General features: G+C 44.3%; 1 protein-coding gene across 4 annotated transcripts in view; it reads right to left on the bottom strand.

Annotated features, from left to right (window-relative positions):
- Positions 1 to 22,648, bottom strand: part of CSPP1 (centrosome and spindle pole associated protein 1) — a 1,841,309-nt gene that overhangs the window by 870,312 nt on the left and 948,349 nt on the right. For all 4 annotated transcript variants that reach the window (XM_069621145.1, XM_069621146.1, XM_069621148.1 and 1 more), the window contains one exon: positions 19,194 to 19,486. In XM_069621145.1, coding sequence (XP_069477246.1) covers positions 19,194 to 19,486 — 293 coding nt within the window. The remainder of the gene's footprint in view (positions 1 to 19,193; positions 19,487 to 22,648) is intronic.

The following is a 22,648-nucleotide window of genomic DNA, read 5'->3' as shown; positions in this document are numbered from 1 at the left end:
GACCTGACAAGTACAGCAATAACTAGTTTAAGTTGCCAGCAAATGGTCATATGAGGCAATAGTGGCATATGAATGGCCGTGCTCCTGTACTATGTTGGTTCTACATGATCTCTCTGTCATAACATGGCGCCCTCCATGGCATGTCAAGGCAGCACCCTGGTGAAAGTGCGCTTGGTATCTAAAAAGTCTTAAGTCTGCTTTAGTGCCGCTTTGGTATTTTATGAAATGTAAGCTTTCTTATGATATTACACCAGTGACTTCAGGTGATGGCATCATGGTTAAATGTCATTCCATGTGATGTCACCAGGGTCAAAGGTCATATGACATTGTCATCAGGAGTGTGATGTCACTTGCCCTACCCCTGGCCTTTTGGCGAATTGACACCCCTGAAATTGAGAACAGTCAATTTGGCAATCTCAGCTAAAGAGATGACTTTTCCAATGCCTTATTCCATTTACAAACTAATGTCCTGGATTATAATGGATAACTGCTGCCTGATGACTTCATGCAGCACATTGCTGACAGAGTCAGCCTTCTCTTATGGGTCCTCTCACGGAAACCAGTCATCAGCAGGAGCTAAGGGGACCACAGGGACCCTATTGCCTCAGGTTTAGGGGTCCTAGTTATTAGAACATAAGAGGTTGAAGCTGTTGGTTCAGGAATCTGCAACCTTTGCATGACCAGACCTAGGAGATAAAGCTATCCTAAATTTGACTATTCAATAGATGGGATACAAGGAAGAACTGATCATTATATGGTAGGCTATAACTCTAGTGGCCACAACAGTTTCTGGATGGGCTTGTACCAACACTGAGCCTGGGTCTGGATTCAGAGTAATCAACCGGCCAAGTTAGTATCTTGAAGTTGAATTACTGTCAGGACCATCCAACCTTTATTTATTTCAGTAAGAGTTAAGAGAGGCTGCTTGGATTGCTGAATGTGAGGTCAGCTAGTACTAAAGAAACCCATTTGCTATGGAATGTGAATCCTATGCTTTTCATTCTCTATGTATGTGGCCTTCCTCTTTGCTCAACGTCCCCATGCATCTCTCGGAGCGCCCCGTATTCTCCTTCACCTGGGTTTCCAGTGTGGTAGTGCGCTCTGCCAGGTTTTCGCACATCTTGATGCAACAATCCCACGTCTAATGGCACTGCTGCTATCTGTGTCCCCAATGAAGCCTTGAGATCAGATATAGCTTGGCATCACTATATTGTGCAGTTCCATGGCATCTCCTCCTCTCTCTTGTACCGAGTCCACCTTTCCCCCCTGTTGCATGGGCTTGGCGTAGTAGTCCAGCGTTGGTTAATTCGCTTTTGATTTAGCCATTTTGGGAGGCATCAGACTGCTTATCGCCTCAGCAGTGGACCACCCTAGTTATTCGCCTAGGGCCCTGTGTTAGGATCTCTAGCCTTGGTTTTATTAGTCCTGGGTGAGGCTCTAGAAATGCAAGTGTGTCATACGTATTAGTCACCTAATACGGGTGCTGGCCTCCAGAGGCTAATGTGGCCCCTCATGCACAAGTGTCTGGTTCCTATTCTCTGGTATTTGGCCCATAATCTCCACCTTAGGCAGGCCTTGTGCTGAAAGCCCATCTCTGGGGCTCCTCCAGCATGGCCAATAGCAATAGTCAGTCTGCCGTTGTGCTCCGGCAGCTCCTTCGTAGTTTCAGATCTCTGGTATCTTTCCTCGCAATCACTGCACGGCCCAGGCTCTCAGTCTGTCTCTTTCGTCCCTGGCCTCTTGCCGGGTGTTTTCGCTCTCAAAGGAGGGGTCGGGTAGGGGTGCTGTGGGCCACCAAGCCCTCCCGGCTCTGCTTCACCGAAATCACCTTGCCCGGGTTCTCTTAATGTGCGCTCGCTCATCCTGTGCTTTACATATAAGGATCCATTCCCCGGGAGGGGGTCGTGCTTCGCACTTGCCTGTTGTGCGAAGCGTTGTCCGGGCTCTGTGTGCGCAGCTTTTGTTCTCCGACTGGAGACCTTGTTCTGCCTCCTCATCGCGGCTTCTCCCAGCTAGCCTGCTCTGCTCCACTGGTCCCTCTCCACACAATCCCTTGTTGCATGCTGCATCTGTGCCATCCCTCATCTTGCCGCTGCACTGCTGGGCTTCTCCGGTCTTCTTCCCTCCTTCCAGTCTTCTCCTTGTATACTGCTACAGGATGCGTCCTACCACAGCTGCCCATTTATCTCCAGGCACCATCAGCGTCTCCCCCTTCGTCGCCTGTTATTCGGTCATCAGCTAAAGAACTTTGCTCACGCTTCCAGCTGAGCGCACCGGAGACCCTGATCTACGGTCTCATTCGTTTTCAGGTTCTTCCTCAACCATAAAGCTTAGTTTGGAAAGGATTATTAAGGATCTGGTGGGAGCGGTCTCGGGAAAGAACCTACTCCATGGCAGCAAGCACACCGCTTCAATACATACTGACTATACAGGACTATTCTACTAGGTATCCTGAGGCCTTCCCCTTAAGGAATAACACGAGTCGACAGATACTCAAACACCTTATTCCTTTTCTCATCTGGGTGGACTTCCCAAAAGAAATCCTCACTGATCAGGGTACAACATCTCATGTAGGAGGTGTGGCATGCTGGAGGAAGGAGTAGGACACAGAGGTGGCATTTTGGCTACAAACCTTTATTTAATAATAAGGAAAGAAACCTAACTCTGCCTATTCTAAAAGAGTATTCACTATCTAAGGAAACTTGGATGCGCGTTGTCAGAATGATTGTCCAATACAAAATAACCGTCCTCTGTCCAAAATTCTCCTCTGCTCTAGCCCTACCACTAAAACATAACCAACTAATGTTATTCAAGCGGATGACTCCCTCCAGTTTATAGTGAATCCCTAAAAATAAAAAAAATAAAAAAAAAATAAAAAAATAATGGTCGACATGCTAAAGCAACAAATACAGTCGAATGGCCAAAGCATCGACAACCTATATTTTTATATGTAAAAGTGCAATTCCATCTAAACCAGTCCATGGACAATATACATGGACTGGTTTCAATGGAAATGATCTTTTACATGTCCAAAGTAGCATTTCCATGAATTTTTGTGTAACTTTAAAACGTTACATGGCGCTGTCCAGTGCTGAAATTTCAGCACTGGCCAGCCCCTAGTAACGTTTTAATTTCTTTTTTATATTTGGGGGGGCAGCCCCAATCCTAGCCCAAACCCTAATTTAACCCTTAAACTATCCCAAGCCCCAACCCTAATACTTAACATTACATGTCGATGGAACCATCACATTGTTTTCAACGAAATGGCCATTCGATGGAATGGTATTTAGATGAATAAAAATAAAAAAAAAATAAAAAAAAATCAAAAAAAAAAAAAAAAAAAAAAAATCGATGGTTTCACATTCAATGGTTTGGGTTTAGATGGAATGACCAGATGGCCTCCCTCCTTCTGGTTCATCAGAGGAATCAGTTACAGCCTTTGTGACCAAAAAGCATATGTTCAAAGCAAACCAGAAGAATGGCTCCTTTCTTCTGATATCACCAGCCTTCAACAGTGTTGAGAGTTCAAGAATACAAAATTGATTCCTTTTGGGCTTAACCTGTTCTGATGAAACAACGTCTGATCTACCAAGTAGAGAATAACTCCCTTAACCTGGTGTCAAATGTTCTACACGGTTTATAGTCAAAATATCGAAAAAAAATATCAAGCAAAAAATACCAAAAATGTAAATATCGAAAATGTATACATAGAATTAAAAGGGTCAATTTCTCGAAAATGTAAATGTCGAAAAAAAAATATGAATATGAATAAGTAGAAATAAAGAAAAAACAAGACTATCATTTACTATAATGGGGGGGTTCCCCCCATCCCTCCCTCCACCACCCCCTCATCCGGCACCCCGCGGCCAGCGGCCCCCCCCCACCCTACTCTCAGCCCACGTAATCGACACAAGAGTTTAGAAAGGGTTAAACTCATAGGTGAAAACCAAGAGTAAAGAACCTTGTTCAGGTACCAAGATAGCAAAAACGGTTGTGCTAAACCGTCATTACCCGACAGGGCGTCACTTGACACTGTACTGCAGGAAATCGCTTGGATTTACTTCACAAGACAACAGGTACTATTTATAGAACAAACATGTAAATAGACAGGAAATAATCATACAACAGAAATATATGACAGGAAACATTTCTTCCGTTTGTTTTAGAATACGAAATGGAAAACAAAATGGAATTTGTGACCAATCAAAAGGGAGGGAAGCAGTTGACTTTAAACGGATACGTTTTCCATAAGGAGTATGAGAAAAATGACCGAGTTTACTGGAAATGCGCTGAATACAAAAAAAATAAATGCAGCGCTCGAGCTATTACAGAGGGAACGAATGTGAAAAGTAAAAATGAACATAACCATCTGCCTGACCAAACAAATATTATTATAAAGAAAACACTAACAGAGCTAAAAAGAAAAGTTGAAGAAAGTCACGGAGAATCAAGTGGATCGGTACTGGGAAAAGTTTGTGACCAATTACCAAGACATATAACGGCACAGTTACCGGCTGAGAAGTTGATGCAACGCACAATAAACAGAACTAGAATTCAAAAGGAAAATCTGCCACCTGCACCAGTGTTATTTCAAGACATTACAATCCCAGATGTTTTAAAAAATAACAAAAAACAGAGAAATGTTTCACCATGCAACACTTGATTTGAACAATCAGAAAATATTAATATTCTCCACTGCTAGTAATTTTCACCATCTAACTCAAAGTGACAAATGGCAAAGTGACGCAACTTTCAAAGTGTGCCCGCAACCATTCCTCCAGTTTTACACAATACATGGCACAATAAACGATAAAATCATTCCACTTGTGTATATATTAATGCCAAAATAACGGAAGAATCGTACAGAATCGTGTTTAATAAAATTAAGCAAACTACGCCTGAAACAAACCCTACAACAATAATCATGGATTACGAATCAGCACAAATCAAGGGATTTTCATCAGTATACAAAGATACACGAATTCAAGGATGTTTTTTTCATTTCACGCAGAGCATATGGCGCAAATTGCAAAAATTAGGACTACGCACAAGATACACAGAGGACAGTTGCTACCAGTTTAACATAAAGAAACTTTTTGCATTAGCATTTGTACAGATAAATGACGTTATTGATTTTTATGAACATTTAATTGACAGTGCCTATGAAAACACCTGGATTGGACAATTAACCAGAAGTGGCACACGACAAAGGCCAAAATACCCAGTGAATTTATGGAATTGTTATCAAGCAACATTAGAAAATACACCAAGAACAAATAACGCCCTGGAGGGATGGCACAGCAGGTTGAATAAAAACTTCAACATCCATAACCCCACATTATGGCATTTTTTAAAAGACTTACAAAATGAAGAACACAACCAGCAATTTAAAATAGCACAAACAGTTTCATTAGCTAACCAAGCACAACCAAGAAAAAAATACCGGGACCATGAGGGAAAACTGGTACTGTTAATACAAAATTTTGACCCACAAAATAAGGAAACCTTTTTAGACTTGGTGGCATTTAACTTAAAATGTTAAAAAATCACTTACGTTTCGGGAACATATCCAATCCAGTGTGCCATGGCAAAAAAGAATCCAAAAAGGACATTCTGGTGGTCCAAAATATGGAAACTGGACCAGAAATCCATAGAAACAAACCCAAAAAAACATCCAAAAAACATTGGCATTGACAACAAGGAAAAACTACACAAAGAATCCAAATCCACGAGGGAAATAAAATGTACATCCAGTAAAAACACATACGCAAAATAAACAAGCTGCTACATAAAAAAACCAAGAAAAATCCAAATGAAGGCAGAAAAGAAAATGCAACTCCCAAAAAAATCCCATTGCGAAAAATAACACAATGCTCCATGATCCAAAGGCAGGGAAAATACAAGTCCATCAAACCCAAGTAAATCCACTGGAAAAAAGCAACACATGGAAGAAAAAAAAAACAAGAAAAATCCATAAAATCCACGAGCAAAATGACGGAGACGCGACCGCTGCAGAACCCGATACAGAATGAACTTTAAAAATGGCGCTTACGCATACGTAGGCCAACGTAACATGCATTTACATATGTAAACAACAACAAAGATTAAATGTATACTACTAGGTATTATTGATGCAATAGCACCATCTAGTGAAAAATACATATATTACAAGTTAGAAAACAGAAAATATTACTCAAGTTAAATGGACATATATATATATATATATTTAGCATTAAATAAATAGCATTTCGTTAATTTATTAATTTAAAAAAGTTGTTGAAAAACAAAAATACATGTTATAATATAAATAAAACCGAAACACTTAAGACAATATTAAGTTGTTTGTTTCATTAAATATAATGTGTTAGTTTCATTAAATGTAATGTACTTACCTGAAATATGAATAAAAAAAGTTAGAGATTTCGAGATTATAGTGGAAAATTCGATATTATGACTTTCGAGATTTTCTGTTTTCGGTCTAAAATTTTCGAGATTTTAATTTTCGAGATTTAAAAATTTGAGATTATAACTGACCACCGTTCTACACAGATCTTGTGACTTTTCCTAAGAGTTTCTTCAACTCCTTCCAAGCCCTCCCCTACAGGTACTTGGATTGCGAGACACACGAGCCAGGTAGCTTGCTGCCAAGGCTTCCCACTCTGTCTTTAGTTCTCTCATACAGTCTTGCTTCTCTGGCAACCCCTCAAATGAGGGAGATCACTCGAGATGCACTCTTTCTTATAAATACTGTAACGAGGGAGATGACTCCCAATGCACTCTTCAGTTTCAGTAGCTTTAGGATGGCTACTGTGACGAGAGCGATGTCGCCCAATACAATCTGCAATCCACGCCAGTACATACCAGGTCTACCATGGCCCCAGCTACCTCCTTGCTGGTGCAACCACATCACTGGTACGTCTTGGGTTTCGACCACTCTGCTTGGCCGTTCATTCTCCACTGTTCTCGGCTCGCCTCAGTTCCACACTGGTCCTGTGGGGTCTTTGGTCTTTCAGTTTTGGCACAGCTGTCAGACCGAACAGTCCACTTCAGCAAGGTCACGCCACTGACAACCTTCTTCCGACTGCTGGTTGCCTTGACACTCCTGCCTTCTCTGGAGCACCCCTCCAACCTGGATTCACTATCCTCTCAGTCAAAGACCGTCCTCTGCAGTTTTCTTCTCCACTCCCAGGTTTGAACTTCCTGGGTTTCTAGCGTTCACGCTGGCTTCTCTGCTGTAGTCCTTTCTTTCTCTTTATATTCTGAAGATGCTCCCTTCCCAGCAGACTATCAAAGTCTTTCTCGGATTTCCATGGGGCGATCTTTGGGGCTTCCTCTTCTCAGTACTGTCTAGCTTGGACAAGGGAGCAATCACCATCACTCCTTTAATCCTCTTAGTACTTGGAGAAGGAAAAATTACTTACCATAATGTTCTTGCTATGGATTCTTTTGTGGCAGATTCCTCATCTAATAGATCTTCCATCTAGCTCTGCCGCTTCAGTCTTGCTCGGCATCTGGTCACCAGCTCCGGACACGACGCATGTGTGGTATAAATACTTTGCCAGTAGGCCCCACACCTCAGTTTCCCCCTTTTCCCCACCCGAAGCACATCACGCTGTATAGGAAAACAGAGAGAATAACATGCTAATGAGCCCTTAAAAAATGAAATCACCATAAACCTCCAAAGGAGGAAGAATTTGCAACAGACTAACAAGTAGCATCAGAAATCAGTTTAAAAAAAAATAAAAGTTAAAAAAACGTGTGGAAGGAAGGACAGAAAACTGACAAATGACCATTACCAAGTCAACGTGAAAGAGACGAAGATGCACACCGACCACCAACTTTATGAGTGGGGATGGATGGGAGGGAAGATGAGGAATCTGCAGGAGAAGAATCCATATAAAGACCATTATGGTAAGTCATTTCTCCTTCAATTGATTGCCTTTCTCCCGCAGATTCCCCATCTGATAAGACTCCCAAAGCAGTAGATGAAGGAGGCAGGGAAACGTACCAAAAAATGTTGTAGCACTGCCCTGCCAAAACACGCATCAGCTGTATGAGCCAAATTTAGACTATAGTGTTTAGCAAAGGTATAAAGGGATGACCATGTCACTGCGTGACTGATATCCCCTCTGTAATGCTGTTGACGCTGAGACTATTAGTCAAATGAGCCCTGATGCCTGCCGGTAAATTCCTTCCCGGCAGACTGGTAGCATTCCGCTGTACAGAAAATGATCCAGCGGGATAGTTTGCTTAGTTATGGGCAGACCCTTATGGGCTAAGGAAAAAGCCATGAAGAGCTGGTCAGTTCTTCTGAACTCAGCCGTCCTCGCAATATAAATGTTTTGTGCCCTTTTGACGATGTAATCGCTCCTCCTCCTTGGAAGGATGTGGAGGAGGATGGAAGACCGGAAGGTCGATGGATTGCGAAAGGTGGAACTCTGAGACAACTTTTAGGAGGAAGCCATGTCTTACCCGGAGTGAAACTTTCTCCCTGAAAAAACGCAGGAAGGGTGGTTTACAGCGTAAGGCCTGCCGCTCACTTACTCGCCTTGCGGATGTAAAGGCAGCAAAAAGGTTGTTTTCAAAGAGAAGTCTTAAAGAGCAAGTATGAATAGGCTCAAAAGGAGCCACCATCAGAAATGTCAGTGCCAGATTAACTTCCCAATCCAGGACAACAAAGGGAGTTGGTGGAAACGTATTTACATGGCCCTTCAGAAATTGTGCCATTACCCGGAATCGTATAAAATGAACCTTGATCCGGGGATCTTAAACACAGAAAAGGATGCCAAATATCTTTTGACTGTGGTGACCTGAAGGCCTGCCGAGGCCAGTGACAGAAGGAACTCCATCACTGTCGTGATGGGGTCAATATCTCACATTCCCTGCACCACGCTCAAATCTTCTCCACTGGCATTCGTACAAAGATCTTGTCAACAGCGTTTTGTTTTCGAAAGCCTCTGATTCTATCACACGAGAGAATGATGTGTAAGAGACTGTATGTAAAGTAAAGGCATATCCACACCAGCTGCATTGGTGTTTGGAACTAGAGGGGCCTAAGCTTGAGGAGAGGCGCCTCGTGAAACCAAAAAGAACTGATATATGGTGCTTTGTTTTGAAAGCTGGAAGAGGACTGAGCTTGGGGAAGGGTACCCTGAGAGGCATATTGAGAGAAGTAAAGTGTAGAAGCTGGAACTTGGGGAAGGGACTCCCAAGGAACTCAAGAATATTGAAGGTATTTGAGATCAATGTAAGGTCCCTGTGGAGAAGGTCTTTTGAAGAGCCCTGTTGAGGGATACCATCTTTTGTGACATTTACTAAATTGAACCTGGTGAGAAGACAACCTGAAACCAACTCTGGTTTTTGCCATTTTTGTTGAACCACCATCATTTTTCCTTTTCAAACGACTTCCTATCACATTATTGTACAGCGCGAGTGCAAGCATAGGTTTAGACACAGACAGGCTTTTATTTTTGACTATTATACAACAATGGCCATTAGAAACATCAGTTAAGGGAAACATCTCGTTAGAATTAGGACCAGTCAGGCATTTCACCAACCCAGGAACCTTAGTAAATAAAGGTTTTAAAACAAATGCTTTTGGGGCTGTGTCTCTCTTGCCTGTCTAACAACAGATATTCTGGGTCACTACTTTAAAGTCTATACTTCCCAGTAAGGTTTTTGTTTACAACCGGGTTGGTCTCCCACGTTTCCCTATTAGTTTTCACCATCTTTTGAAGGGCTATATGGAAAGGTAACATAGGGTCTTTTTGGAGACCCTTGTCTAAGATGTCCGTGAGGTCAAAAGGTGGAGCTGGGCTGACCCATCCCAGAAACTGTCACTTTGCCCATTAGCTGTCTGTAAGATGCCTCAGCATGTTCCGATGGATCAGGTTTTCCAAACTAACTCTGGCGAAGTGTCAAGGCCACTTGTTTGCAAATTATCATAAATCCCTCATTCTAGATTCCTCTGATATGAGGACCTTAGGGACATTGGGTGTGCCAAATTCTAGCCCAAAAGGTGTTGTGTCCCGATCAGAGGGCTCATGCTCTTTGAAAATCGCTGACAGGGACTTGAAAAATGATCTCTTTGGAAGAGGATTGAATGTTTTTACAATTTCCCTCAAAGGCACAAGGGCTTCAACACAATCGGCATCAAAGGATTCAATGCCATCAGCGTAGATTAAATTGGCCTAAAAAGGACTCTATCCGTGACAACATCCACAATCTTGCCTCGTGCTGGACTGCGACCACTGCATCTTGAGAGCCCATTGCAGAGATCTCATTCGCAACCTGGCCTCTGGCAGCAGAAAAATGCAGGATGCCATGAGGCTGAGCAACCTCAAGAACTCTAACGCCGGGAGACTCTGGGCACGTTGAAATATGTCCACCATCTGCAGAATGTGATGAGCCCCCACCCGGGGAGGCGAACACTGCGCCAGCGATGTGTCGAGCACTGCTCTGATGTACTGGAGCCGCTGGGTAGGTGTCAAGTGGAACTTCTTTAAATTGAGGGAGAAGCACAGCCTGTGAAGGGAGTGGCAGGTGACTGACAGATGATCCACGATTGTCCAATCGTCCAGGTAGGGGTTAAAGTGAATCCCCCTTTCCTGAAATCCGCTGCCACCACCACCATGAGCTTGGTGAAGACCCTCGGGCCATAGGTCAATCCGAACGGCAGGATCCGAAACTGAAAATACGAGTCGCCAACTGCGAACCTCAGGTAATTCCTGTGCTTGGGATGAATTGCCACATGAAAGTAAGCATCCTTGAGGTCGAGAGACACCAACCAGTCCTGAAGTTGAAGGGCCTGGAGGACTTGAGAGAGAGTAACCATCTTGAACTTGTCCTTCCCGAGGAGTTTGTTCAAACCACGCAAGTCCATAATGGGTCTCAATCTCCAGTCTTTTTTTGGGATAAAAAAATATGGGGAATACCATCCCTTGTTCCTCTCCGCTACAGGCACCAGTTCTATGGTGCCTTTCTCCAGCAGGGATTTGATTTCCTGCGCAAGGAGCGGATCCGGACTCTTCAAAGAGCTTCCCTGGTGGATTGTCCTGAGGCCTCTGCCGGAAAGGAAGACAGTAGCCATGGGCTATGATCTCCAGAACCTACACATCTGAGTAATGGCACGCCATTCTACAAGAAACTGCGCTAGCCTTCCCACAACCGGCGAACCATGGGACATGGCCTCATGACTGAGCTGAAGCGGCTGCGGCAGTGCCTGGGGGCAAAGAGGCAACTGCAGGAGCGGCTTTGGGACCCCGAATACCATGCTTTCGATCCTGGGTACTCCTATGGTGGGTCCTTGGCACCTCAAGCACCTTGTTTTCCACCTCTGGTACTCCTACGTTGGCCCCTTTGACTGGCAGCTCTCCTCGATCTACCAAAGGTAGAGTAGTATCGAAAGGAACCTCCCCTCCATTGCTGTCCCCAGGACGAAAAAGCAGAGGTTGGCGAACTGCAGCACTCAACGACTTTGCTGCAGCTTTGGAGGTCTGCATCCTCTCAAGGCTCTCGTCAGCCTTGCTGCCAAAAAGATGGTCACCATCAAAGGGCATGTTGAGAAGCCGGCACTGTACATCAGGAGCAAACCCCGACTTCCTCAACCACAAAAACCTGCGCATCACGGTGCTCGCCTCCATGGACCGGCTGACACAGTCTGCCACGTCCAGACCCGATTGAACGGATTCACACATGGCATCCTTGCCATCCTGAACGAGGGCAAGAAAACCATCCTGTTCCTCCCCTTTGGGAATATGTTCAGCCATCAAAGATACACAATTCCACAAAGTTTGAGTGTATCTTGCCATGGCACAAACGGAGTTAGCTGCCTTTAAAGCCAAACCCCCAGATGAAAATACTTTCTTCACCCAACCGTCGAAGCGCTTGTCGTCCCTATCAGGAGGGATGGTAGGGTATGCCACCTGCTTCACTGGGGCCGTAGCCGCCTGCACCACCAAACTCTCCGGAGTGGGGTTCGAAGACAAGTAGCCGGGGTCAGCACTGGCTGGATGGTATTTTTTTTGGCAACAACTTATTCACTGCTGGGAGTCTCTCCGGAGCAGACCAAGCTGCCGCTACCCTTCTTTGTAAGGCCATATGAAACGGCAACACCGGGTCAGTGGGTGGACCTTGGTAGGTCATCCTGCAGAAAATCCACAGGTGGAGCAGACCACCCCAAGTACTCCATCACCCTTGACATGAGACGTCTGTACGAAGACTCAGCGTGTGTACCAAGCTCAGGCCTGCCAAGTTCAACCTCCGGGGAGGTGTCCAGACCATTGGCGTCATGCAAGGATTGACGCAGGTGTTCCATCTGGCTATGACCAGACAACAGTTCGTCAGGAACCTCAGGAGGGACAAACCCTTCCACATCTGACCCTTCATCCACCTCTGAGATATAATACAAAGGCTGGAATAAATCCCTAGATGAGGGTACAGAAAAAGGCTCAAACACAGGCCTCACTGACTTACTCGGTGCCTTCCTCTGGGTTTCCACTGGTCGCCGGGGGCACCTCTGATAAAGCCTCCTCAAAAGGCGTCGAGGGCGTCGACGGAATTGGCGTTGACGCCGAGCGAGGCGCCGACGACTTCAACAACAGCTTCGAGGCCGAAGCCATGAGCGTGTCCTTCGAGCGCCTCAGCGCCGATGACTTCCTCGGAGGCGGAGCCTCGAGAGAGCACCTAGTCGGACATAGAAGGTCTCACAGGCTCTGACGGTCTCGAGGGCATCGATGACCGGGAACGGGCATGGCTAGAGCGGTCTACCTTGTCCGATGGGGACCTCGATGGCTCCCAATGATCGCGTTGACTGCACGAGCCCGAAGACGTGCGAGCGGTGGCCCTAGCGCATTCCTTTCTGGCTTCTCTCAAAGACATGGATGGAACGGAGCACTGCGATAAAAAAATCGCCATCATCTCCTTGGGAAATGCGTCCCATTCCACCAGAGATTAATGCTCGTTGGGACAAGCTACCCGCCCTTTGGCGGAGTCCTCGGAGGAGGAAGGGGAAGGCGACCGGTGACGGCGCTTCCAAGAGTGCTAGAAGAGGCAGAGGAATGGCAGGAACCACTCCGGGACCGAGCCCCCTGGACTTACGCCGAGGCAAAGAGTCGCCCCATAAATTGGCGGTTGAAAGCCCAGCAGATTTTGACTTTCAGGGTTTGGAAACCCTACCTACAGTCAGCTTCTTCTTACGCTCCCGCAAGGCCTTTGACATCAAAGACTGGCATTCATCACAGTAATCGGTGGTGTGGTCCTCGCCGTGGGACCAGAGGCAGACGTTGTGCAGGTCCGTAAGCGACATGTTGGAACCGCAGTCCTGACACTTCTTGAATCCCGACCACGGGGTAGAAGATGAAGACATGATACTTAACAACCAACCAAGTTCGAAGAACTGATTCAATCAGAAGAAGAACCGAGGCGCGCATTCGCGGAAAAAACGGAACTGAGGCTACGGGCATCGTGCGTCCTACTTATAAGATCCGGTGACGTCGGCTCGGCGGAGGCCTTCGAGGGACAGCGTATTGACGTAATCGACGCAGAAAATTTTCCAAAGCAGCACAGCTGTGGTGATTACCGGTCGGATGTGGAATAGCTAAGGAACAGTATCCGTTCAGAGACATGCAAAACAAGACTGCCATGGAGACCATCACGATGGTCTGTATAAAGCCTCCGAGCACCGCGCGGTCCCACGGGTGTGCTCGGAGGACATTGAAGGGAACAGAGAAAATACAGGTAAGCAGGAGGATTGAAACACGGATTATATGCGATTTTTTTGTATGAATCAGAGAATTTTGACTAAGGTGTTCATTGCAGGCTATCATGCTCTTTTTGAGACGCCAGTTTTGAGGAGACTATACACGCAAAGCCCGTACTGGGACACATGGATACAAAAGGTACAGGGAAAGTTATTGTATAACATTTTTAAGACATTAACTACTAGCAGCCATGGCTCAGAAACGGATTATGTTCTCTTTATGTTTATATATTCTTTTGAACACTTGGACACGTTTGAAAACATCTTTGGTATTTACTTTTATAAATGATTATATGCACATTAGTGAACTTCTTGACATTTGGTTGGGTCAATACTAAACTGATTGAATGAAATTAATGTACAAACGTTAATCATATAGCCCTGACGATGGTGTTATGCACCGAAATGCATTGGCTGACATAGACCATTGGGTCTTCTTGCCTCAAGAATTGTGTAAATAAAACACTGCTTGAAAATTTTATTTAAACAAAGAAGTTTGCTTCGGATTCATTGGATGGAAGATATTGACGTATCAGAAGATATACTATTTGAAAAAAGGAAGGCAGATTTGATCCTTGAGGATTAAAAAGCACATTTGTTTGAAAAATGGAAGGAATTAATAAAGCTCAATAAGTGAGCAATTTGTGTGCATCAGACTTAATTAGGTGGATTCCACTTGAGTTTTTCCGGTTCATTGTTCAATAGGGTCCTTGTGTCATAGGACCTTTCTCGTCTGTTAGTTCCTGGTACATGCAGAGTGCAATAGATAAATACAAGAGAAAAATATTTGAACTTATTATAAAGATAAAAGGTAGTGCCCAGCTCTACTTCTCTTTTTCAGTTTGTTCCTTCTCTGTCCATTCTCACCGATTCATAAAGGCATGCAGTCCATCGGTTGATCTCTCTCCAGGAGAGCATATTGCTTTTGGGTGCATGTGCATGGTATTGATATTCCCAAGCTGTTTCTTGATGCGAGACAGCCATGGGATCTTGTCTCCCGGGTTCTTGTCGATCAGAAAGATGATCATTTCATGGGTAAGTGAAGCTTAACCATTACCCCATAACCTGAGCCAATGCAATACTGGCTTGTACGGAGACCATGTCCCCAAACAGTGTACAACCTAATTGCATATGTACTCCGACATTTTGGGACCGAAGGAATTGGTTCTCCAGAGTCTGGACCACACTAAGATTTGATTGACCCCACAGTTCCATGCCAAATCTGGCAACCAAGGCCACTTTTCCCTTGTACAACTGTAGCAATGGGGCAATGGGGCAATTGGCTGGGCTTTAAACATTGACATGGCCCTGGAGACCCCACCCAAGGCCTGATTAAACTGCCAGGCCGGTTTAGATACATGGGCCATGGCACCAACATTGATGGAGAATGTGATCCCCAAGTAGTCAAAAAAGTCGACCCTGTGGATGACACTGTTCCTGCAGTACATGGCCCTAAAATTAATCCTCCATCTCCCCTTCCAACAGGCCATCACCGCCAACTTTGCTGCATTTACCACCAAGTCAAGCCCTGCCATAAAGACGGCATACTCCGAAATGAGTGCCTGCAGAGCTCTTGGTGTGTGTGCCATCAAAACAGAGTCATCGGCATACACTAAGACCGGTAGGAACTGGCCACCCATTTTTGGGATATCAGGAGAAGATTTTAAGAGGTGCTTGTGGAGACCATTTATAAATAGGAGAAAAGTAGGACTGCCAACACACATCCCTGGTGTACCCCCAGTTCAAATGGAAAGGAACCTGTGCAATGCCCATTGGCACCACTCCTGACACATGCTTGCGTGGGGCAATGCAACCTGGCCAAAAGGTTTACCAGGGGCCCCAGGCAATTCATGAACCTGAGCATGGCCCACAGCTTGGCACGGTTGACTGTTAAATGCCGTGCTCAGATCCAAGAATGCCAAATAAATGGGCTCTTCCTTCGAGTAGAGGGAATGTGCCATTACCAAATAAAGGTTGAATATCTGCTCAGCAATACACAGCCCTGGCTTAAATCCTAGTAGGCATAAACAAAAAAGGCTCTGGTACCCTCTTTCTTGGTAAAGGGGGGCCTGACTCGTGAGGGAGTAACAATGAAAAGAAGGAATTGAGTCAGGGCTACCTTTCCTTTCAAGCGCTAAGCGGAGGTTAACATCTATCAAGAGTCTAGTGGGAAAACATTAGATCACACTAGTGAGGCACACAATATATAACAAAAAATAAATGTATTCCGATGAAGAAAAACTAACTTTAAAACAGAACAGACACATGAAAAAATGACAGTCTGATGTACAAAGAATTGTACATTAAAGTATGATATGAAAACAAATGGTATTTTTGTGTGAACATGAAGACCAAATCAAGACATTTCACAGTGCAAGATGCATTTCAGTATATTACATGGATCAGGACTAAATGCATGACTCGTAGCAAGACTTGTCAGACTCATTCTTTCATGTGTCTGTTCTGTTTTAAAGTTAGTTTTTCTTAATCAGAATAAATGTAATTTTTGTTAAATATTGGGTGCCTCACTAGTGTGTGAGCTAATGTTTTCCCACTAGACTCTAGATAGATGTTAACCCCTGCTTAGCCCTTAAAGGAGAGGTAGCCCTGACTCAATCCTAAATCCTAGTAGGACCAGAGAGAGAACTCTGCTACTCACAACCCAGTCGTCAAGTCGGGCCAGAATGGGACAACTTAATATTTTAAACCGAGAATCTAAAAGTAGTATAGGTCTGTACGAAGCAGTGGAGGATGAGATCCCTTCTATATTGGCTGGATAACCACCATGGACCATGAGGGTGGGATGGCCCCACTCGCGCATATTGCATTAAACCCTTGTGTAAGAACGGGTGCCCAGAGATCTAGAGCCATATCAGCCAGGACATTATCCAGACCCAGAGCTCGGTTACAGCGCAGGCAACCAATAGCCTGCTTTATTTCGTCCACTGAGAAAACAATGCTTACCTCAGTGCCCATCCCATCACTACATCCGGGGCTGGCACTAGACCACATTATCAGCCATACTCCCCACACTGTATAAGGTAGAAAAACGGTGCATCCAGGCTTTATCCAAAATATTATTAAATCGGCATGTCCATATTAAATTTATAGTATGGGCCCTTCTGGGCCATCTCCCAAAATAATTTGGAGCCCTCATCCCTTGCAGCTACCATGCAGGCTTCCGCTGCATCTTCCTCGATTCCCTTTTTTCTGGTGGCCAGAGTTTTCGTATAGTGGGATCTAGCACCTATGATGGCGGTTTTGGGAGATCCAATGCTACCCAAAGTAAGGAAGAGGTTCTTCCTAGCCCTCTTGCAATCAGAGTCAAACCACCCCTCCCTTCGCTCTCCTCCTCGTTTACCTGGGGCACAAGAAAATACCTGGGAGAGCAGGGCCAGTATGCTTTCAAACTCCTCCAGTATATTTTCACTCACCAGGTTCCCCGACAGATTCTCAAGTTCATGTGAGCTTGATAATACCCTCTTTCTTAATAAATCATCATCCTTATCCTCCTTCCATTTGAGCCTATGCCGGGATGTATCTAGGGATACTTCGAGGGGCTCAACCTGTCCACCCTTGGGGCTGACTTAATCTCAGGTTTGATGGGAAAGTGGTCACTACTGATATTATCCAACACCCTGAACCCTTTTTGAGACCCCAGGGCTCAACTGGCACACAAAAATAATCAAATGTTGAGCTATTCATTGCAGAGAAGAAGGTTACTCTGCCAGGAATGTCCCCACCCAGCCACCCATTTGTTGACCGCAGTCCCCACTCAGAGATAGTACCAGAGACGCAACCTTTCCGGACAGAGCCTAGTGGCCATCGTAACGGGAGGGGATATCCCTGCCACAGCGTCTTCTGTGTTATCGTACAAGTTATCTTCCAGTCCACCCCCCCAGTTTCACATTAAAGTCGCCTCCCAATACCAAACACACATTAACCATATGGAGCCTAGTAGAAAGCTCCTCCATGGCAAGAGCCAACACACCCAGAACGTTTTTCTCCATACTGTTTGTGGGGACTATTGTAAAAATTAACTAAGAGGTCCACCTGGCCCAGCCTGAGGATTTTAACCGCCAATACATATGGAACTGGGGTTGTCAAAGCAACCTGTACACTCTCCAGGTATGTTTCAACTGAAATACATAGCCTGCCATAGCTTCTCCCTTGCTCATTTCTCGCCAACCACTGGTATGAGACAAAACAATCAACATTCATCTCATCCTGGGACCATGTTTCTTGGAACAGTACAACATCTACTTCACTAAATGTGATCTGGGGTCTCTGAACAGGCCAGCCTTGTTTTGTCAATCGTAAAGGGAGATCTAGAATCTGGAAAGAAAGCACCCCTGTAATAAACCAAGCTTTGCCACATAGTTAGAATTATGTGATCTTAGTGAAATTGCCTTATAGAATTTGAATAGTAGGTTTTGGCTTCTGCACAAATATAGCGATAACTGTCTAAAAAAGCAGTTGCATAAGTTAAGAGCGTGATTTGTATGCCATTGTGTATGTGAAATTAGTAATTAAAGATGTACCGTAAGAAGAGAGCTTTGTTGTGGCATTACTGCTCACATTGGCTCACCGACCTGCTAATTCAACTTACCAGTGTGCCTGCAAATCTGCTCTGGTCAACTGGCAGTTAAACTTCTGTGTTTGTGCAAAAACATTTACTTTCAGACAAAAATAATATTCTCCCAGCATAGTTTACAGATAACTGTTGCAAAAGCAATTTAAAAAGTCAAAACATGCTCATCACAGTGGGGAGCAACCCTAAAACGTTAAGGGGTTAAATCCTTTTTGTGCTTTCATGACTAAGATGAATAAAAAGGAATGGAGCCTGAAGAAGGGAGAACGTATGAAAAAGGGGAGTGTTAAAGTTTTTGGGTGTGGGGGGTGCATGCACTTGGTTGGGCCTACGGCAGCAGAAAGCCTAAATACACCACTACCTATGCACTACACGTTTTATTTAGTTCTTCCCGTCTTTCCCAAACCCTCTTTCTCCTACTTTCATGTCCTTGGAGTTTTTATTTTTCCGTTACTTTTGAGAAATGTTTATTTTCCACGAGATTATTCAAGGCAAATGTAAATTGAGATAGTAAAAAAAGAATCGACTTCGAGGCTTACATTACTTCCAAATTCTACCCAATTCCTATTCCATTCTATTGCGAACTTCTCCCAGATTACCCTTGTCGAAGACAGTCCTATGCATGTAATGCTACTTCTATAAAGAGCCTCATTGTGAAACTCGATTTGTCATCACTTTTGAAAGTCTCCACAGAGAGACTACATAGGTTGCTAACATGTTTTGCTCTTGTCCCAAATAGACCACACGAAATACGGAATGCAAGACTCCACTTGGGCATATATCTTTCATTCTGTACAATGCATGACATTCCGAGTTGAGTTCTTAAAACGTATTATGGCATACCTGGGAGCCACCATTTCTCCAAGGGTGTTGGACAGGCCTCTATAATAGTTGTCATTCATTGATGAAACAGCTGCAGCCCCATATGTGTTCCCTAGGACAGGTCCATCAGATGCAGGGTGTTGAAAAGCCACTCTGGGTTTTTCAGGTGGCATCCTTTCTTCAATGAAAGGCCTTTCTTCACGGGTCACCCCAGAGTTTATATGACCAAAGTCTTTCGTAGAGCGGTATGGCACATTTCTTTCCGGAACATCATGCTGTCTGGTTTGAGCCCCAAAGACTTTGAGACGATCAGGCTAATGAAAAGACAATACAAGAGTTAACCTCCTATTTTTAAAGCATTTCTATTGCTAGAGAGATAGTCCATTTACAGAGCTAAATTTAGCATCACAAACAATAACATTATAAAACAAAGCGCAATGGCTAGCTTTCCCCGGACAAATATTGAATGAGACCCTGGCACATGAAGGTGGCACCCTTGTTCAGATATGGTTGGCAATGAAAACATCCCTTTATCCTTTTGAGTAACATCTCTTTTTAAAATGGTGTAATTTGTTTACAACTGTGATGTAATCTAGGTCATGTGCTATCACCAGGTTAAGGGGATGACTGATGTTACTTCTACTACACCTGGCATTTTAGTAGTGTTAAACCTCAAACAGATGGGGAGGGAGCTTTTTGGTATGAGTTGGTACCCTCCCCTCCATTACTCAAGTCCGTCCTCAACTCTGACCTGCTGAATCAATATAGTTAGTGGCAACGTTGGGGACCTCTCTTGTGCATTTAGTACCTGGGCATACCTAGTCCCTCTGACCAATGCATCAACGGGAGCAACCAGAGGAATGATGCAACTTGTAATGGTGGCGGCAATCACAAGGTTGGTTAGCGCTGAATTAATAACCAAGTCATTAGATACTTTCGAATCCGGAGCCTTCGGTATTAGATATTGCCTCCTCTCCAAATGTCACATTTGAAGTACCCAAGGGGTCAGGGTCCCAATTTTTGCTTCATAAAGCAGCTGGCATGAAGAAAGCGAAGGAGTTATATTATGAGGGATATTGGGTCAGTACTAAGGATGAGCACCGAACGGGGAGCTAAGGGGTGTCCCGGTGGCCAACACTCCAGTTAGAGTGGCAAGGTCTTAACTTGATAAAGGTCAATGTGGTGTGATTTTAACCAATACTCAGCCCAGCAGTCGATTACAAAGTAGGGTAAAACTATCTTTCTTACCGGTTGTAGGGAGCCTCTATCGCCACAAAGCCAGAGGTATCTCTGAATCCACTCACACTCCAACAAACAAAACATACTGCAGCACACCGCTGCACTCTGCTGGGAGTAGAGCCTTTGGAGGTTTGGTATGTCCTCCAAGCAATAGAGTGAAGAAACACACCTGGAGTTCGCTTCTCGTGCTGACACACACTGCAGCACAGCACCCAAGGTTCCTCCATATGCTTCCCATGTTCTTCTTCATCCCAGTATTTTTTACATTTGTCAGTCATAGCTTTACATTAACACATTGTTCCACTATCAATGGTGGGAGAAAAGGTTGACCATGAGGGTAGGGGGTTATCTGACAGTGTTTTATCCAGGCTTTTCCCCACGTGCATGTCCTTCTCCCTATGAGGTCATCCTGCATATTACCACCCCTAGGGGGACTATCAGGTAGTGGCCTCACCTCCCTAGCCTCATATGAAAGCCCCCCCCCTGGGAAGAAGTGATGAGACCTGGCAAATCGTCACAGTAAATAAACCATTACCTAACGCAGGTTTCAGAAAAGTATTCTAGGGCCAAGGCCAAGCTAATATATGCTATTGACATGAACACACCTACATTGTACCTATGGCAACTAGCTAGGAAAAAAAGTTAAATATTTGTTTTTACCATTTGTCATGAAGCAGAAGTTTTGAAGGTACGGTAAGGGGGTGCTGTGGACCATTTTAATTTACAGACGGAGGAAAGAGCAGGGGCCGATTAAGTAACAGAAACCTACCTTTCAAGTGTGAAAGGCAATGAGTCTAGAGCGAATAACTCTCTCAAGGCTCAGGTAATGAAGGCAGGGGTTAGGCATAGTCTTCAGTCCTGCAAATTCATCCATCAAAGAAAGTATTTCCTACAAACCAAGGATCCCTTTGAATATTCCCTGCTATTTAGGGAAGTAACTCTAATAAGAGAAGATGAAACAAGAGACGGAGGGGAACAAAATGAAGTCATCTTGGGCACAATATTTTTGCTCCCTGTACGCACGTTTGTCAAACGTTGCTCCATTGAGGGGAAAGGGGTGCAGCTCTAATCAAAGCTTCACCATATGGCAAAACATTTTGAACGTGAGCAAACCAAGCACAGTTGTACACCAAAACGCCTGGTGAGGAGAGGTGAGGTCTAGTGGCAAAATCATAGACTTGGGAAACAGAAGGACCAGATTACAATCTTGTTCATCGGATTGGTTTAGCAATTACAATCCTTAGGCTGCTACTTGAAGCCAGTGTGTGCTGCATCGAATTAACTTATTAGATCACTGATTTGTTAAAAGTCAGTATCTCTTTAGGTTTTAGTAGTTGTAATAGCTTGGTGTTGGTGCCCATGTTTAGTTCATGTTCATTAACATGCTGCTGTTTCTGGTACTTCTCAATACCCGTAATGTCATTGAGGGGTGAAAGGTTGTGGAATATCTCCTCCAAGACCCTTATAAATCTGGTGAAATAATGCCACTGATTTCATTCCAAATGTCAATACTTGTCCAAATATTGTTCCCCATATTCTGCACGTTCTAATCTGAAAAATGTAAGAATGTTTTGAAATGAATACATTGGAGACGAGTATAAGTTGCTATTTCAAATAAAAAGCTGCCTCAGAGATGAAATGGAGGAGATACAGTGTCGTGCCAAGTGGCAGACTTTGGAACAGAAAATTCTGATCCTAATCTGGGACTCTTCTTGACCAAAGGGTTTTGACCTTGTGCAAATCATTTTATTTCTGGGGGTCTCAGTTTACTTATTGTCTAAATGTTTTAACTTTTACTATTAAAAACAACATCAAATGTCCCTGGTACACAATAATGGGCAACCGTTTAGGAGCAACGGTTGAGAGACGAAAAGAGCTCATTCATTAAAACTTCTGTGTTCTAGTCTTCCTGTCATTTGTTTATTTCATTAAGCTCACCTGAAAGGTGATTTTCCCGACGCCAATGCCTGTGCTCATTAGAACCGTGGAATCCAAGGGTGGACAAATAAATATGGTTTACAATGTTTGAAATATTTCCCACAGTCCGAAATTCCCCATGAACGTTGTTCCCTATTGGGGCATTTTATGCACACCTGCCTATCTGTAGGAAGTGTTATTAGGAAGGGTGGGTGAGGAGGAAACCGACACACAAGAAGAAAGCCTGCTACAAAGTATTGTGTGCAAGGTTTCATAATGGTGCATGAAGCTCAGAATATAGACTGACCAAAATCATAAGG

Source organism: Ambystoma mexicanum, chromosome 5q (assembly GCF_040938575.1).
Source record: "Ambystoma mexicanum isolate Mex_15411 chromosome 5q, UKY_AmexF1_1, whole genome shotgun sequence".
NCBI lineage: Eukaryota > Metazoa > Chordata > Amphibia > Caudata > Ambystomatidae > Ambystoma > Ambystoma mexicanum.
The sequence above is the reverse complement of the archived record's forward strand: the minus strand, read 5'-3'. Positions and strand labels throughout refer to the sequence as shown.